Here is a 19880-nt window from a genome sequence, read left to right on the forward strand (position 1 = left end):
TGCCATGCTGCTCTTCGGTTATGTCTGCACTGCATGCCAGTGGCAGTGGTGTGTGTAGGAGACATGTAGCTACACGCCACAATGAAAAGCAGATTGCGTCTGCACTGCAGTGTGTAGTGACGTATGTCTGTGAAAGACTCTGGCAGGAGGGTGGCAGTGGGAAAAGGCTCCGGCAGCAACTTGTGACAGCCTCCAGCAGTGGAACACTACCCTGCTAATAACTGTAGTGTAGACAGAGGAGGCACTGCCTGGGCATGTAGACAGCCATGTAGGGTACATATCCACAGGGTTCAGGCGTGCCTTTACTTGCCTGAGCCGTTCCTCACCATCTACATGTTATTTATGCCCATGCTGGGGGGCACTACCTGTTCTCTACCTATTGCTGTGAGGAGCGTGCAGTAAAGATTAAAAACAAATTCTAACTGTGGTGGCTCACGATTGGAGCTTTTAGTTTACAGAGGTGGGGGTGCTGGAGCGTTAGCAAGCCGTCAGTCCTCTCCAGCATTTTAATAAAGTAGGTGGTGGTAAAAATGGTTTTAAAAAACATTCCACATAAAACTTACTTCCCATCTCAATTAATCAGATTTCACTTTACTTACAGTAGAACCTCAGAGTTACGAACACCTCGAGACTGGAGGCTGTTCGCAACTCTGAAACGTTCGTTACTTTGAACGAAACGTTATGGTTGATCCTTCCAAAGTTTACAACTGAACATTGACTTAATGCAGCTTTGAAACGTTACTCTGAAGAAAAATGCGGCTTTCCCTTGATTTTTTTAGTAGTTTACGTTTAACACAGCACTGTATTATATTTGCCTTTTTTTTTTTTTGGTTTCTGCTGCTGCTGGATTGCGTACTTGCAGTTCCAAATGAGGTGTGTGGTTGACTGGCAAGTATGTTACTCTGGTGTTCATAACTGAGGTTCTACTGTACTACTGTGGTGTCACAATCCTGTTTCCACACAGACTCTCTCTCAATTTCTAAATGTAAAAACGCAAGCAACACACTCCACGGCTTGTCAGGCCCGCTTCATAGATTATAAAGCAGCAGCAAACAAGACAAACCCTCTTTACTGCACTTCGCAGTTCACCTTTAAGAATCCTCCAATATCAGAGCAAAATAAAACAAACATTCCAGAGACAGCAAAGTGGATCAATCCAGCACAAAAGGTGCTGCCCTCATGTTCCCATGTCACTACTGAACCTATAGAAAATAAAGCAGTTTGACCCAAGAAAAGGCTATCAGCAGAAGACAACACACTGCAAAAAGTGTGGGCTGAATACAAACCTATTTCTCTCCCATAAACCCTCAGTACGGTGTATCCTTGTGGAGAATGTTAAAGATCAAATGAAAGCAGCATCTGGGTGAGACAGCATTGCTGATATGTTGCTGCTTCACACACACAGTATGCTAATTTGGTCCCTCTTTAGACAGTGGAGAAGCAGAGAAGCGAACAGGCCATTACTAAGCACAAATTCCTTTATCTTTTACTGTCAGGTTTCTGCCTAGACCTTGACACTAATGAGAGCAGCTGATTGGTAATCGTTTGAGATAGTGTCTGATGTAAAGTTAGCATCAGCCTGGTCCAATTCTCACTGAAGTCAATGGAAAGACACGTAGCACAACAGGACTTGTATTAGCGCTTACGTTTAATGCCTGCAACATGCACATCCCTGTACAGTACACAAAAATAAAGACGGTTCCTGCTTGGGGTGCGGGGGGGAGGCTTAGGGTGTATCTACACTGCAAGTGGGCACTCAGGGCTGGCCCTTGCCAGCTGACTCAGGCTTGCAGGGCTCAGGCTAAAGGGCTGTTTAAATTGCAGTGTAGAGGCTTTGGCTGCAGCCTGATCTCTGAGACCCTCCCTCCTCTAAAGGTTAGGCATAAAGTTGGCAAGATACCTGGCAAATCTAGCAGAGGGGAGTTTTATTTTTAAATTCTCTCATGTAATTATAAACTCACTGGTGTTTTGAGGGGTTTGAAAAAGAAAACAATCTGGGAGAAAAAGAATAAGCACATTCCATAACTGAGGGGCTATTGGGCAGGGTACAATACTGAATAGATAATGTGTTAAGTTGTCAATAGTTATTTACTGGGGCTATCTTCTGGCATCCAGATTCTAAATGGAGATCTTGGGGACCTGAGCAGGACACCAGCATCAACTGCTAACAGTAACTAGAATGCCGGAGTTACGAGCACCAGCGTTATGAACTGACCAGTCAACCCCACACCTCATTTGGAACCGGAAGTACACAATCCGACAGCAACAGAGACCAGAACCAAAACAAGTACAGTACAGGACTGTGTTGAACTACTAAAACAATAAAGGGAAAGTTTAATTCTTTTGGACAAATAAGGAAACTGTTTAAATGAACGGTTGTTTCATTTAAATTCCGACGGTTAAAAGCACTGCTTTTCTTCTGCAGGGTAAAGTTTCAAAGCTGTATTAAGTCAATGTTCAGTTGCAAACTTTTGAAAGAACAACCATAGCGTTTTGTTCAGAGTTACATACAACTTCCATTCCCAAGATGTTCGTAACTCTGAGGTACTACTGCATTGGAATCCATTGGGCGCTGGAGGGGAAGGTTACAATACAATGCTTACAGCTGAATGAGTAGTTCATCATGAAATAGATTGATTAGTTCAGTGATTCTCAGATCTCTGGTTCAGGAGCCAAATTAGTGATCAACATTATCCAAAAGAGCCACAGTGATGTGAATTCATTTTCATTTACTATAATATTATATATTCATATTTAAACAGTATGATGGGAAATATTTATTTATATATTATTCTCACAGCAAATAAATCAATAATGTAGTGCAAGTTGATAATTTGTTAACAGCATAGTAATATGAGTTATTGGCTAATTAAAATTGATTGGTTAATAATTAAGTCACACACTGTTTTAATATCATGTGCTGCAAAGACCCACAGGAGACACATTAAAGAGCCACTTGTGGCACCACAGCTGCGGTCTCAGAATTACTGGCTTAGTTTCTGCTCCCTTTATGGAATGGCTGTGAATCGGTTACATTTCTCTCCAACTATTCAAGGAGTTCTACCAACCCCTTAAATCCCATTGTTTCTGGTTCACTCATTAAAAGCAAAGCTGTATGGCTTAGTTGTGATTAGTGACATAAGTAACGCAGCATTTTTTGCTCTCCAAGTAGAGAAGAACTGATAACCTAACTTCAAGCATGAAAAACTGCAGATTCTGCAACTCTAAAAAGAAAAGAAAAAAAATCTGTCATTTGAGAAGCTTAACATTCACTTTCTATGAACATTTATTCCTGTAAAACTTGATTGCACAAGTGTTTGCAGGAAGAGACCATAAAAGGGGCGCAAACCTACCCCTATAACAAAAGTAGTTTTTTTGTTTTGTTTTTGCTTTTGCGAGGGCTGATGACTGTACCAAGGGAACGTTTGGGTGAGAAAAACTGAACCAGCTTGTTAATATTGGGTAGACTTGAGAATGATCCATGATGGGTTGGACCAGATTTACTGTATTAGAGAAATATACATTTTTCTGACATGATTTCACTTCCAGGCAACTAAAATATAGGACTATGGAGAAGGAAAAGCACTGGGCCCAATTTCCAAACATGGCTACCTTAACAGAATATTCAGTTGCTACACTCATGTTGATGAGCCTTTATCTGCAAACATGGCTGTTTTATACACGGAAGTGCAGATTTCAGCATGCAACGTGGGACTAGTGCACCTTGGAAATTCCAGAAGTTTCCAGATATACTCCCAGACTTGCTCTAGTGTAGCTCAGAGCAGAATTTGGTCCCATCTTTAGCTCCTTGATTTGTGTCAGGGGAGAGTTAACAACCCGTCCTAATGAAAAGTAGATTGAGCAATTCAGCATCGAGCGAGAGAGATTAATGATCGAGGCAATCAAGTCCACAGGACCCATTGGCACATCAATTTAGGACAGCTTAGCATCAAGTAATTACTGAAATGAAAGGTAATGGAATCCTCTAACAATCCTCTTCTACATTAGAGAAGAGTCTTTTTACATATAAAAATGTGCCACCAGCCCTCACCGAAATACCAAAGTGAATGGCCCCCCTCCCCAGCTTGCCCATGGTGGCATAAAACGTAGGACGGTCTTGCTGGTTCAGTTCTCTTGCTCTCCCTCTCAAACTCCCCTGTCTGCAGCTCCCTGTCCGCTCTGCTCTGTGATCATAAGTTGGGGCAGAGCAGGAGAAAGAAGCTGGACTCCTTAACCCTAGTCTAGTACCCTATTCATCACAGTTTGCTGCTTTTCTTTGCATTTTATATGCTCAAAGTACACCTCCTCCCCGATATAAGGCGGGTTCGCATACAAGGCGGTAAAGCTCTGACACGCCGCTCTGAGCAGTGTGTTAAGGGTGCCGGGCCAGGCAGGGGCCAAGGGGTTCGATAAGGGGCCAAGGTCTTGGGGCGGTCAGGGGCTCCCCCTGCCCAGAGTCGGGGGGGCAGGAGCTATGGGAGGGCACTTTTGGGGGCCCCGCAGTCCCAGAGTGGCCCGGGGGATAAGTGGGGGGTTGGGAGCAGCCCGCTCTGCTTCCCTCACCCTGGCCCCAGCCATGTTGCTTAGGGGAGGGGGCTTGGGGGAAGGGATCCCCCCCCCACACACACACACACTCACCAGCAGCAGCGGAAGCGGAGCAGCCCTGCCCCAGCCCAGCTCCACTCCGCCAGCTCCCAGCTGCAGCGCTCCGCTTCCCGCCGCCAGTGAGTATGGGGGGGCGCGTCCTTTCCCCAACCTCCCCGTACTCACCGGCAGCAGGAAGCGGAGCAGCCCAGCTCCACTCCGCCAGCTCCCAGCCATGGCGCTCCACTTCCTGCCGGGCAGGTGAGTGCAGGACCTTTCCCCAGCCTCCTCGCACTTACCGGCAGAGGGAAGCGGAGCTCCGTGGCTGGGAGCTGGCGGAATGGAGCGAGCTGGGGCCGGGCTGCTCTGCTTCCCGCCACTGCCGGTGAGTGCCTGTTAGGGGGCGGTGGATAGGGGTCAGAGCAGTCAGGGGACAGGGGGGTTGGGTAGGGGGTGGAGTCCTGGGGGTGATTAGGGACAGGGGTCTCTGGAGGGGGCGGTCAGGGAACAAGGAACAGGGAGGCCAAAGCAAGTTTGATATAACGCAGTCTCACCTATAACGCGGTGAGATTTTTTGTCTCCCGAGGACCACGTTATATCGGGGTAGAGGTGTACTGTGTAAAAATGTTGACATTGACTTTATTCACCAAAAGCTAAGTTTGGATTTTATGAATTCCCCATTTCTCTTACCTTTGAGCACATGGAGTATATCTCCCACCATCTTCGAGATCAGGCAGATTTAAAAAAAAAAAAATCGGTAAGATAACATTTAGGCTCCTTTTAAAATGCTGTCCATTTGTACAACTTAACACCAGCAGGCCCTCTTTGGACATCGTAAAGCAGGAAAAAGGGGTAAAGCTAATTCCCCCCCTGCAGACATGCACAGGAAGCAAACACAGCATTTTGCTCTTTATCATTAATTAGGCTGGGTTTAATGTATGCAGCCAAACAACAAGTTCCCTGTTATTTGTCCCATACAGGGATTGTAGGAAGTAAGCTCTAATTGCCTTGTTATAGACGGCATGTGCTTTCTCCAGTTTATTAGCATTTTGCTCTGTTTCCACTGTGAATCCCCCTCCTTTGCATGGTCCTTTTCCCCCCCCCCTCAAAATTGGGAAATAATTGCTTCTGCATTTTGAAAAATCCGTCTAAAGATTCTTCAACTGCTATTTATAGCGACTCAGACAGCAGTGACGAGTTAGTGCAGTCGTTACTATTGGCTTTCAGTGACAAGGGTTAAATAACTATGTATTTTCACACTGAAATTGGTTTTTAGTTTTGTTCACAATTGTATAAGAAAAATGTTATCTTGCTAAAATGCATGTCCAACATGCTTGTCCTTTGTTTGTACAGGTCACAGAACATTTGGAACATGTTTCATTTTCCAAACATCCAGTTTAATGCTGAATATGCTGGGGAATGTCCCGCATTTATACACCATGGGCCAGATTCTGGCTGCCTGAGGTGAATGTTTGAGGCTCCCCCAAGGGACAGCCAGATTATTGACTCATGTGCTTCTTGAAGGCCAGTTATGGCAAGGGTTAGGTGGAGGTAGGGTGACCAGATGTCCCGATTTTATAGGGATAGCTCTATTTTGGGGTCTTTTTCTTATATAGGCTCCTATTACCCCCCACCCCCATCCTGATATTTTACATTTGCTGTCTGGGCACCCTAGGTGGAGGTAAGTAGCAGGAACATGGTCAAGAGTGAAGAGAAGGAACATGCTACACCTCCAAAAATAAATGACGTGACGTCTCCCCAGAACTGCTGCCAGAAGCCTGTCTCCCCTGCACGCCAAACATCTCTAGCCACTGTAACTGGTGCAATGCACTTCCCCATTTCTCATCCCCTTATGTGGATTTTGAGTGGTAAGGGCCCAATTCACCTCCCATTAAAATCCCTGGAAAGACTCCCATCGATCTGAATGGGAGTTGAATTGTGCTCCAATGTCACAAATAGGCCTGTGCATGCGTATGAGATGTAACAGTAGAATTGTGACTATCCAACCAGGCTACAGATGTTGACAAATGAGGTCTTTGAGCACCCACCCCCCACACATTCCAGACCGACATTTTGCAGCAACAACATCTGTTACTCCATGTTTTATTACATCAATGGCTTGAAAAATTTTATTTGATGTCAGCAAACATTGGAAATCATAGAAAAATGAATTATGTAGAATTTCACAAATGAATTTTCAAACCCCACTATAATTCCTCTTACAGTAAAATGATAATTCAAAAACAAATGTTGCTTTTCAGTGGTTAAGCAATTTTATAATGCTATGAACGTTCATCACAGTAAGTGTGCTGAATAATAGAAAACAGGCAAAAAAGACATTAAAATATTACTTACAACAGCATTATTACAACATACTTTCTTCAAAACCCCAACGAGTATTTGATCACTTCCCAAGCTATACAGCATTTCCATTATATTTGCAAACTTAACCTTATACATCTTTTAAAATTTTGAAAAAATTCTTTTAAGTAATCTATAAGCAGTTAACAAAATTGATAAAATCTACATAATGGAATACTATACACTCCAGTATAAATTTAATTTTAGGAGAATATGAATGTAAACACTCATTATTATACAACATGCATAGACTATACTGACCTTCCATCTTCTGAATGGTAACTTTCACTGCAATTGTGCTTTACTATCAACAGAAAAAGCTGCATTAATCCAGGGAGTGGCAGAAAGTGTATTTGCTTCAGGGCATTGCACAAGATCACTAGATTTTTGACTTGCTAAAGGCAAGCTGGAGCTAATAAAAAAATGCATTTTTTTTTAAGTGTGACTATTAGGCCACTCAATTTTGAATGGGCTATGAGACATTCTATACAGACTTTAAAAATATATATATCAGAAAAGCCACATCTCTTGTGACATTTTTGCTGTTCATTGATCTGGAGTTTTTCAAAGTCTTTAAGCTCACAAATCCAGTGACCAAGTTAGCATAATGCACAGTTTGGCTCATATTTGGTGTGCATGAATACCAACAGTATATTGGAGATTAAGCTGGGGGAGGAGGCAAAAACTAAAATGGGTTAGGTTTAAATTTAAAGTGACAATGAGCATATTTTAGTAAGTAATGTTTCAGATGTGTTTGTCCTGGAAAGAAAAATGTTTGTTTTTCAGGACATCACTGTAAGAAGGAAAAAAAAAAGTTTCATTCTTGTATTAGCTTTTTAAAAAATGATGCTTTTTATTCAGAATCCAGGGGTCTTCCTGGTTGCAAATGTGTAAAAAAAAATTTAAGAATCAGTTATCCCCATTGGTATTAAATACAATATCAAGACACAAACGTTGTGGCTGCATTACTGGTTATGGCTACTATGGACTTAAACATCTGATTGTACATTGTTGCTATACTGTTAAGCACAACTGAGGCATGTATTTTTTCCCTTGGTTATAAAGATTATATTACAAAAAAATTGATCACTGTGTTTCAGACCAGTTAAACACAATATTCAAGTAACAAGGTGTTTTAATGAATAAGTGAAAAAAAAAAAGTTACCTAGCACTTTACACAGCTACATAAAAATTAAATAGAACAAATGTAATTTGTTTATGCATATGTAATACACTTTTATATCTTTAAGATTTCTAAAACTAAAAGTTAAACTATCATTTGCTTTAACAATACCATATTTTTGCACAATAACTTATACTTAGGAGAAATAAATTCCCATATTCCACAAAATATATATAATTATAACATTCACATTGATAGTTTAAGAAAACAAAAATTTAAGTGAATATTACATCTTATGCAGTAATCTTTGTGGACCCTTCTAATCAGAATGCAACCAGTTGATGTATCTAATGCTTGATCCATTAAAAAAAAAAAAAGGGCGGGGGGGGGAAGGAGAGAAGGTCTTCATATAAACAAGACCAAACCATTTAAACTTTCAAAGCTAAAATGATTTCTTGTATTTAAAAACATAATAGGTAAGAGAATAATGAAACCTAATAAAGTTAAAAATACAGGGCTATATTGTATGTATAAGACTACAATAAGATAGTAGTCCTCCAAAAAAGAATTAGACAACTTTTTTCTTCCTGATATCAAATGAATTATACATGCTATTTTCCCTTGGGGAGAAAGCCAAAATACAACTTTTCTGATCATAAGTTTGCCAGACTTGGTGGGAAGTGGGAGGTGATCGTGCAACCTCAACTTGGGCAAGGTCTACACCACAAACATCTGTTGGTATAACAATGTCTGTTAGTTTTGTTTGTTGCTCTGAGGTGGGGTAGACAGAAAATCAGGGGGCTATAGCCCCCTCACCACGAAACCCCACCCTTCTCTATGGCCCCACTCCCTCCTGCTCCTCAGTTAAATGCTGGCCCCTCTTCTCCCCCCAAAAGCCCCGCCCCATGGCCAGGCTGGAAGCCTGAGCTGGGCAATGCAGGGCAGCTGCTGCACTGGCTGGTGTCATGGTATGATTGGCCACAGCGCTCCCCCATCTCCTCTTGCTGCTCCTCAGCTCCCCACTGCCCTTTGACAGCCCATAGCCCGTAAGAGCTGCCCGGGCAGGGGGATTCAGCTCCGGGGCCGACAGAGCCCGTGGGGAACAGCGAGTGCAGGGGGCCCCAGGAGCTTGGGCTGGAACAGGTCAGCCTAGACCATGGGGAGCCCTGGATCCACCACCTGCCCTGGGTAGCTCACCCCAGCGGGCAGGAACACAGCCCAAGGCTGCTCTCAGGCACCCCAGGCCCCTGCCTAGGCTTACTTCTGTGCTGTTGCTGGCAGCGGTGCTGCCTTCAGAGCTGGGTGGCTGGAGGGCAGCGGCTGCTGGCTGGGAGCCAAGCTCTGAAGGTAGCGCTGCCACCAGCAACAGAAGTATCTGTGTAAGGTTTCACCTTTGCACTGGGGGTGTGTGGCTAAAGGGGGGCTAAGGCAAATTTTGGGGTGTGCCTCTTCCCCTTTTAATTGCATATTTTGGTTCTGAAAATTAAAGTGATGCGCGCTTTAGAGCAGCAGCTCCCAAACTTCACTGCTTCCTGTATCATCATCTTAAAAAAAATAAAATAAAGTGATTTTAAGTGAATGAATGGAACATCAAGCAAATATACCAGTAGTGGTACACAAACCATAGCTTGGGAACTCCTGCTTTAGAGGGACTGAAATTGCTTCCAAAACCAAAGTGGGTCAAACTTGCAATGATATAGGGAAAGCAGCTGTATCTTCCCAGGGCATTATTCTTGGCTCACTAGATCAGTTGTTTCTCAACCTTTTTGATACCAGAGACCTGCTTGCTACCTTCCTAAAATGTGTCAGAGAAATCTCAGGGACCAGCAAGGAGGCTGCCACGAACCGGTGCCAGTCTATGGACTGGTTGTTCAGAAACATTGCACAAGATTAATCAGATCACTTCCAGGTCCTGTACAGTATTGAGAAAGGGGATCAGAGTGACAAAAGGGGGAACAATACAGAACTGAATGAGGTCAATGAGATGGTCCTTGTCCTCCTCCACTCAAGGTCTCCTCTAAGACTGAAATCTACATTTTAGGGTTGCACTTTCACGTCAACCCTTCCCCACAGATGATGAATTTGGTGGCTTTGGCAACCTCAGTGCTCTGAAGAGGACGACGACGACACTGGAATAAAGTGACTGTTTGGTAGCCTAATTTACAAAAAAAGGCCATTCCAAAGGGAGAAGAGCCAGCTAAAGTTGTTTTGACTTAATCCCACGGAGAGTCAGGAAAAAGGAAGTTGCGTGGCACTCACTTAAAAAGTTACAACGTGAATGCCGAATGCCATGGGTTATATATTGTATCTGACAGATTTCAGGTTATGTAATCCCTTTTACACTAAATAAAAGCTATTAAAAATATCCAGGAATAAAACACTCAACCAGTTAGTGAGCTTTCTATGAAGCAAGAACATGTACAAATACAGAGGAAAGAAAGAATTGCACCAACCAAAAGTGTAATGAGTTATGTTTATGACTGTAGAAAGACCCCAACCTTAGGAATAACCTTTCACTTCACTTTGCATTATTTAAGAACGCTTGCTAAAATGCCCTGTAATTGCAGAGTATGCCGCCATTGGCATGTGCATAAGCCTCTCCTTTATAGAAAGCTCACTAATAATAGTGTCATTGTAAGAATAATAATTACTTTATACAGGAAGCAGAGATCACAAGGCCATGCAGCAATACGTACTTATACCCTATGGAGAGGACCAAGTATTATAAGAGCTCCTACTGTGTAGCATTAGTGTGGGGCTGCTAACACCGGAGTTCCTTGCTGTGCAGACTTGCCAGATTTTACCCACGGGTGTAACTGGTTCTAGAAGTCCCCGTGCTTAAGCAGGACACTGATGAAATGGAGCGCTGAGAGCTTTTGAAAAAAAGTGGAGGCAGTATGGAGGAACGAGGAAAAATTAAGGCAGATGTAGCACAGGACTGGAAGCGTTTGCCTTTTTTTGGTAATAGCTGCTTGTCCACATAGATATGATGCAGATGGCTGTCTGAGGTTTGCTAATACCTGATATCCTGGATAACACAGTAGTCAAACACAAATTGTTCTAGGCTACACGAGCTTCTCATGAAGCAGATGCATATCTGACATCAAGAACAGAAGTAGCCTAGAGGGAAAAAGAAGAGACATTTGTTTAACTGTACACACACACTTCCAATATCTCTCAAAGTGTAAGATACTGAAAGCAAAGACAGACAACTCTGACATATAGCAAGGAGACAGCAGCATCCTCTGCTCTGAGATGAAACAGGACTTGTCAGCAGATTGTAAATAAAGCTAAACTCAGCACTAAGGCCACTTTATTGTCAGTGATTTCACAGGAAGCATAAAGGTGACCGTTTGCCATGAAAGAACAATTCCAGGGAAAACCAAGGAAGGATGGGTTACTCACCTTTGATGTGTTGGCACACATGCTCCATGTGCCCCAGACCGGAAATTTTTCCTTAGCAATGTCCGTATGGTCTGTGCATGCGCCCCTGCTCTCCTTGTGCTCTGCACCAAGAGAACAGAGGGGGCTGCCAGATCCTCTGCCATTTTGTTTCTTCTCTACTGCCAGTTCACAGGAAGGGAAAACCAGGCAGTGACAAAGAGCGCTATCCAACCCCCCTACACACAGGGCAACAAACGCGCTTTTAAGAACTCGGGTTACCACAAGGCAAGCAACCCATCCTTCTGTGAGTGATTGTCGCTGTGTGTAGTGTGCTTCAGGTAGCTGTAGCTTCACGAGCTACATCTCTTTAAAGAAGATGGGTGCCTGGAACCTTATGACACAATACACTGTAGAACTCCCCTACCTAGAGAAGCAGTTGCTTACACCAGTGCATAATGCCTAAGTGGTGTGAATAGAACTTCAAGTAGCTGTCTGCTGATGTCAGTAAAAGGGACATCACTAAGGGAAGCGATCGATGCTGCCTGAGCTCTAGTTGAGCACACACTCATACCCTGCCTTTGAGGAGACATTCAGAGAAGGATGCTCCCTGAGGCCTGGTCTACAATGGAGGGGGGGTGGGGGGGGGGGCGGTCGAACTAAGGTACGCAACTTCAGCTACGCGAATAGCGTAGCTGAAGTCGAACTACCTTAGTTCGAGTTACTTACCCATCCTCATGGCGCGGGATCGACGTCCGCGGCTCCCCCGTCGACTCCGCCACCGCCGTTTGCGGTGGTGGAGTTCCGGAGTCGACGGGACCGCGTTCAGAGTTCGATATATCGCGTCTAGATGAGACACGATACATCGAACTCCGAGAATTCGATTGCTACCTGCCGATCCGGCGGGTAGTGAAGACGTACCCTGAGATCCATTTAGTGTCTGGGAGGAAATGACCTCTCCTTTCACACACTCTACGAATGACAGAGTCTAGGACAGTGGTTCTCAACCAGGGGTTCGTGTACCCCTGGGAGTACGCAGCGGTCTTCCACGGGGTACTCAACTCATCTAGATATTTGCCTAGTTTTACAACAGGCTACATAAAAAGCACTAGCAAAGTCCGAACAAACTAAAATTTCATACAGACAAAACAAGAAAGTAAGCAGATTTTCAGTAATCGTGTGCTGTGACTCTCTTGGATTTGAATGTCTGATTTTGTAAGCAAGTAGTTTTTAAGTGAGGTGAAACTTGGGGTATGTAAGACTAATCGGACTCCTGAAAGGGGTACAATAGTCTGGAAAGATCTAGGAGACTTTTGAAAAGATTTTATTCTTTGCGGATAGGGTGTAAGAGCCCTATGAACATCCAATGGAGCATCACGCCACCTCTTCCCTGCTGGAATAAGGTTTTGGGTAAAATACAGGTAGATGGGTGCTTTGGTTGATGTGAAAGTCCACCACCACCTTACTGATGAACTTCAGATGTAGTCCCATAGATACCTTGTTCCAGTGGAAAACTGTGGGGGTGGGGAGGGATGGGGGAGGTGGTCAGCCATGAGTGCACCTAGCTCCCTGACTCTCCTGGCCATCATGACCAAAAATGCTACCTTCATAGAAAGAGGTAGCAAGGAGCTGGATCTCAGGGGCTCAAGTGGTAACTTAGTAAGGGCTGATAAAACAAGGTCCAAGTCCCAGGCTGGTACAAGTCTCACCTTTGGATGGAAGACTTGAATCATACTCTCCAGGAAGCTGGTGGTGACTGGGTGGGAAAATAAAGCATAGGTGTCTGCCAGTGGATGAAAGGCACTGATAGCTGCCAGTTTTACACTGGGCGAGCTAATAGCAGACCTGGACAAAAGTTAGTCCAGTGTGCCCGGAATCTCTGCCTGTAAGGCTGTAGTTCCTTGTCTGTTACATCACAATTTCAATCTTTCCCATTTTGCTTTGTAACCTTTCCTGGTAGAGTCCTATCTACCCTGCGCAGGACAGCCTGGACGCCAGCCAAACAGGCCTTTTCTAACTGTGACATCCAAACAAATGCCATGCGCTCAGGTGAAACATGGCTGGGTTGGGGTGGCAAGTCTGTCCTTCATCCTGGGTTAATAGCTGACACATCAGGGGAAGACAGAGAGGAGATTGGGCGGACAGCTGAAAAGCATGGCAGGTACCAGAACTGTGAGGCACATACCAGTGCTAAGAGGATGGCTTGCACCTTGTCTTGTCCAATCGTCTTCAACAACTGAGGTAAGAGGGAAATCTAAGTTTGTTGATCCCAAGGCCCTGACCATTGTAGCACAGGCTTCCTGGGTGATGCAAGTAAGGTTTCCATCTTAGAAATTTACACCTGAGTCCAAGAAACCAAACCCTAGACTAGGAGATAAGGAATTTAAGTCCAGCTGAAGCATCCAACTGAGCTACAGAAAGGAATCAAAGTGAGAGGGTGCCAGTGACAGTCATAGATATGGTCAGAGCCTGCAAATTAGGAGGTCTCTTATCACCTTAAGTTACACCTGGAATTCCCAATATTGTCACTGGGAACTGCATACACAGGGGAAATCTGCTCAAATACTTGAGAGAGAGAGAGAGAGTGTGTCTATAGATAGACACACACACACACACACACACACACAAATAAGTTGATTGAATGCTGTGAAAAATGGCTGTTAACAGTTTGGAATTCATTTATATATTTGAACCTAAAAGCAACCAGCATTTTACAGTCCCAAACTCTTTAGTCACAGATTTACCTCATTTTCCTCTTCTGACATTTTAGTGGAATTATCAGGCGATTTTACAGGCTTCTGGTTACTAGGTCCATTCGTCTCCTCTTTGCCGTGTTCTGCTTCCCACTCCTGTAGAACTTCATCTATGTTGAAACGACGCCGGTAACTTACAAAAAAATGTTTCACTTGCACCACCGATTTATTTCCAATCACATCAGAGATTGCCTGGAAATCTCGGCCATACTTCCTGATTGCTGAAAACGGACGAAGTAGAATTATATAAAACCAGTGAGAACAGCTAGAGATGGGCATGAGCCACAATACAAGGATCCAATGCACAATTTCCCCAAGGTTTGGGTCATCTCTGGTTACACCACCAAGAAAGATGGTACAAAGTTGGGAGTGGGAGAAAGAGAGACCGACGGTAGAAGAGTTGGGAGCGGAGACAGAAAGAGAGAGACACAGTTGTATATAAAAAGGAGTCACATAGGATGAGCCAAACCAGAAGTCCTAAACCCACCAAATCTACCTGTAAGTTAGATATACAAGCAGCCTGGCAGTGACTGCACCAAAAGTGTCACCGTCTAGAAGCAGGTGAGTGATCTGTTTGCCCAAGTGAACACTGCATGCCATGCATCATAAAAGGGAAGGAGTGTTAACCCCTCTTTCTTTGGCAACAATATATAGTGATGTCAAGATTTTCCATTAGCCATTGAAGGAGAAATCCCAGCTTGATGTGCCATAGGGTTCAATTGTACGTCACCTGCTGAAGTAGGAAAGATTTATAGTTCCATACCTTGCACAGCAAGAAGCTGCTCATCTGTAGTCCAACGTGCATTAAATTTCTGAACGACCTAGGTGTCAAACAAAGTAAATTCATTTCCTTAAGCAATGGACTTCTATTCATATCTGAGTTTGTAAATTCTTGTATGAATGCAGCAATGAACTAATTGCTAGATCTTTCAAATATGGTATATTTCTTCCTATTAAAATATTGCATTATTCCTTTTAGCAACAAAGAGAATCAATTCAGTTAACTGACAAATAAATTGATTCCATAGTTAACTGTTAACACGACACAGAATTGTGGGGCTTGGTCCATACTCTGAGTAGAGGTCTGGGAGTTAGGAGTTCCTCTTTTTATTCACTGGCACTGCCCACCAACTCCCTCTGTGATCTCAGTCAAGTCTCTTATACCCTGATTATTAGAGGTGCCAAGTACCCAGATCTCCCATTAACTATGATGGAAATTGTGGGTGCTCAGCAGCTCTGTCAGTCACGCCACTAACTTCTCTGGCCAGTCCCCCAGTCTGTGGAATGAGCTAATAATTACCTCTCTCAGAAGGGTGTTACAACAATACTCTGAAACGAATACGGTGAGTGCGAAGTATTATCAGCAATCTGAATGTTTACATTTGAGACAAGTTTTACAACCAGCCAAATACGGATTGAAAACTATCTACTGTTACCCTCTTCCACCCTCCCCTCCCGCAAAGACCAATTATCATTAGATTGGTCTCAGGGTTAGCTGGCAGTAGATACAATGATTGTATCTACATAGTGCCAGCTCTGACATTTAAGCAAGAATTAGGACTTGCTATTGGGAAATGCAGAAGGAGATGCATACATAGCAGTCTGTGAATTGGCGTACCTCTGGAAGTCTGTACTGTTCTATTCCACCTTCAAGTTTTTCTTTGAGCGCGCTATTTGTCTGCTTGATATTTTGAATCTGGAGGGAGTGGGGGGGGAAGAGAGAGAAAATGGAGCAGTGACTTTCAGCAAGGATAAAAATGTTTCAACAAGCTCTGTATCAGCCACCCTAGCGAACACTCTACCAGCTTGACTTTGCAGTTCTCCCTGCATCCTCTTTTATGAAAGGAGATTCTCATCTGTACCCCAAGTACAAGAAACATCTGGAGCGATTATTAAATCTATTTACACTATAAGCTCTTTGGAGCAGGGTCTGTTTCTTATTCTATGTATGTACAGTGCCCAGCACAATGGGACCCCATCCTCTGTTAGCCCTTGGTACTACCTTAAAACAACACCAAACACAACAGTAATTCAACGGTAACAATGACTATAGTAGTTTGAAAGGGACCTGAACCGGCTCTAAATTCTGAAGTCAAGGGAGCGTTCAGATCTAGGACACAGGCAAAAGGTCTAAACCCAGGATGCGATTCATTAGCACTTCTGTCTTGGCTATTAGATGTTCGGAGAACATTTGCCATTAATCAGCTTAAGACTGATCTACTGGCAGTGCAGAAATATGTGGGGAAGCTTGCCCAGTGCCTGCCTGCAGAAAGCACGTGTCAAACCACAGGAGACTCTCAGCTTTGCATTTTGGGCTGATGCCAACACTTGCAAAAGGTGAAGGTCCAATTAAAAAAAAACTAAACAAAAACCCCATCATCTCCCCTGATGCACAGGCTTCACAGACTCAAAGTGAAGAATTGTGTGTTTGCCCAAAGCAGAGTTCAGCTCCATCAGGGCTTCTTGTTTGCCAGCATGCAGGGGTGGAGGGGACTGAAGAGATGCAACAGGGCTGTAGGAGATGCCACAGAACAGATCTATAGCCAGAAGTGGAGAGTGGCTCTGGCTATTCCAAAGGTGACATAAGAAAAATGTGAAGAAAAACTAAATACGGTAGATGCAAAGTAGTTACTGTTGGAAAATACACAACCCAAAGCAAAATCCAAGTTAAAAAATATGACCACCACCAGGTTACAAGACAAAAGGCTCAAACTCTTTGGATCAAAATGAACTATTTCTTGCTGCTTTGCAACTACAAAACTACATTTCAACAGTACTGGGCTAATTCACTTTGGTAGGCTGTCAGATTGTTAATTAAGCCACATCCTGTTGTAAGGCATCACAGCTACGCTATAGAACCCCAGTAACAACCCATGTGGTGACCGACAGCAGGACCTTTAAATTGATCAGATGACCAATCTATTCCTGAGCTGTCTTTGGAGTGGTTCCTACCTGTCGCTTGATTGAGACCAATTCCATATCCAGTTGTCTGAGCACAGTGGTAGCAGCAGTGGCGTTGGCAGAAACGGCCTCCACGTCCTCTTGAGAAAGGAACATTCCTTTGGGAGGTTTCCTCTTTGCTCTGTTTTTAGCCTGTGTACTGTGCTTCTCCTTCTTTACCGGAGGCACTGTCTCAGGCGGCGGCACCTGGGAAGCAGACATTTTACACAAACTGTTCTCAAAAGACAGACTCACTCTCAATGAGACTGAAGTCAACGGAGTTTAGGCTTCTTAGTCACAAAGATGCCTTTGAAAATTACATCTCATCCTTCAGTTCTGGTGGAAAACAGAGCAAGTTGCAAAGTAACAGGAATTAAATCCTTTGTGTGATAACATCATGCTGTGGGGCACTATGATCACAAATAAATGATGCTACATTAATCTTTTCTACACAACACACACAGTTTTTCCAGGTGCAGATATTTCTGTTGCTTTTTTAGTTGGCTTCCATTTCTGGTACAGGTGCCTAATCATCAGTTAAATGTCATGGCCAGGCCTCAATATGTCAGTTTAATTCATTTCCAAAAGGAAATTCAATTTGATGGGGTGAGGGTGGGTGATGACAACATAAGAGTTTATGGAGCAATTTCCTATGTGCCAGACACTGGGAAAAAACAAACACAACCCAATTTAAGACTGAACACGAGGGTTGAGGTGACTGCAAAGTAATTCTTAAGAACAATAATTTTAAGGTATTTTTACTCACTTTATTTTAGTACAGTGCTGACAAACAGAAGTTCCATTAGAAAGATACAGAGTTCTGCCTGTCTGAGAAATTCAAACTAGAAAGATCTTTTTTTCGGGGAAGGAGGGAGAGGGGGAGTAGGATGGTGGCATGGAGAAAGGGATATATTTCACACACATTAACCTCACATTTCTATAAAGAATTAGCTACCAAACTGATCAATCTATTTTGACCCCAAAAAGCTATAACTATTTCCCCACCCGTGTCTATAATCAGAAATATCTTCTGGCAAACCACTAATTTTTCTATGTCAGCAGTTTATTACATGGAAAAAAGTCATTTTATTACCCCTCACACTTCCCTCAAAAAGCACATTTGAATCTCTTTAATATCACCGCCAAAAAAGATATGTTAACTTGCAAAAAAAATCCTCCATCCTCAGATTAAAGTTGTTGTATAGGGGCTGGAATAATGCCAAGAACATAAACTTTAAAAAAAAAATGAAATGAAATGAGACAGAAGAGGACCCAAAATTGCATTCCTGTATTTGCTCATCTACAAGTTAAAATACTGGGTATGGGTCTGGTTAGTGACACCTTATAACTGCAAATCAGGAAGAAAGTTTCCTCACGCTGTGCAGTGTTCATTTGCTAATTAGAAATCTTTAAACACTGAACACATATGCATGAAGGCGCACAGAGTGAGGATCCAAATCCATCAGGCCCTAAGCCAGCCCAAGAGCAAGAAGCTATTCTGCTTAGGAAAACTGCCTACAACAGATCTCCTTGCACCAGGGGGAGTGGGAGAATAGCAAAAACACACTGCAATAGCCAGACAGATTTAATGATGGACCAGTGAGGCAACTTTTGCATTCAGCTTTAGAAGTGAGAGCTTTGATAACAAAATTAGCCTTATAGTTTGAAGTGGATTAGAGGTTTCAGATTGGCAAGTATTTCATCTACATACAGAAATTCACAGGCCTGTGCATGAGTCTAGTACAATGGACTCAAGCTGCAGGATGACAACACCCAGCAGCACGACGCTCCCATGAGGCTGATCATCAAATGTACAGTAACTCCTCACTTAATGTTGTAGTTATGTTCCTGAAAAATGCAACTTTAAGCTAAACGATGCTAAGCGAATCCAATTTCCCCATAAGAATTAGTGTAAATGAGGGGGTTAGGTTCCAGGGAATTTTTTTTCTCCAGACAAAAGATTTTTCTTATATATTTTACACACACACACACACACACACACACACACACACACACACACAGTTTTAAACAAACAATTTAATGCTAGTACACAGTAATGATGATTGTGAAGCTTGGTTGAGGTGGAGGAGTCAGAGGGTGGGATATTTCCCAGGGAATGCCTTACTGCTAAATGATAAACTAGCAATTGTCTGAGCCCTCAAGGGTTAACTCTCACACTCTACAAGGCAGCAGGAATGGAGGGGGGGGGGAGAGAGAGTGTGGGGCGCATTTCCCTTTAAGTACACTGCCTTGTTAATTAGATCAGAGTGCTGAGGCCACAGCTGCTGCCAGCAAGCTCCCTCTGTCCTGAGTCCCCCCTGCTCTATGGAAGATGGGGTAAGCGGGGTGCAGGAGTAGCAGGGAGGGGGAGACCCTGACATTAGCCCCCCTCTTCCTTCCCCCCCTGCAAGGCAAGAAGGAGTCTCGAGGAGCAGCTCCAAGGCAGAGGGCAGAAGCAGCACATGGCAGTGGGAGGGTGGGACAGCTGCACTTGCTAGCCTGCTGGGCAGCTGCTGTACAGGGAACTTAGGGGAGCTGGGATCTCATGGGGGGGGCTAATGGGGAGCTGCTGGTCCACCCTGGTTCCAAGCCCCCACCAGCTAGCTACTCCTTCCAGCAAGCAGTGGACAAAGCAGGCGGCTGCCAAAAGAGGTTAGAAGGGAGCATTGCGCAACTTTAAATGGGCATGTTCCCTAATTGATCAGCAACGTAACAATGAGACAACATTAACCAGGACG

General features: G+C 43.7%; 1 protein-coding gene across 3 annotated transcripts in view; it reads right to left on the reverse strand.

Annotated features, from left to right (window-relative positions):
- Nucleotides 1-2906: 2906 nt before the first annotated feature.
- RCOR1 (REST corepressor 1) overlaps nt 2907-19880 on the reverse strand; it is a 130209-nt gene continuing 113235 nt past the window's right edge. Inside the window, exons 8-15 of one of the 3 annotated variants that reach the window (XR_005598269.1) lie at nt 17155-17349; nt 15821-15898; nt 14966-15023; nt 14194-14423; nt 11089-11188; nt 7207-7249; nt 5275-5305; nt 2907-3224 (exon numbers count right to left, since the gene is read on the reverse strand). Coding sequence is in view for 1 of the 3 variants with exons in the window: in XM_039538034.1 (XP_039393968.1) it covers nt 11147-11188; nt 14194-14423; nt 14966-15023; nt 15821-15898; nt 17155-17349 (603 nt within the window). In the remaining 2 variants the exon portion in view is untranslated. Of the gene's footprint in view, nt 3225-5274; nt 5306-6705; nt 11189-14193; nt 14424-14965; nt 15024-15820; nt 15899-17154; nt 17350-19880 lie in introns of those variants that run through there. The other 2 variants (XR_005598268.1, XM_039538034.1) reach the window with 2 other exon arrangements.

Source organism: Mauremys reevesii, linkage group 4, assembly GCF_016161935.1.
Source record: "Mauremys reevesii isolate NIE-2019 linkage group 4, ASM1616193v1, whole genome shotgun sequence".
NCBI lineage: Eukaryota > Metazoa > Chordata > Testudines > Geoemydidae > Mauremys > Mauremys reevesii.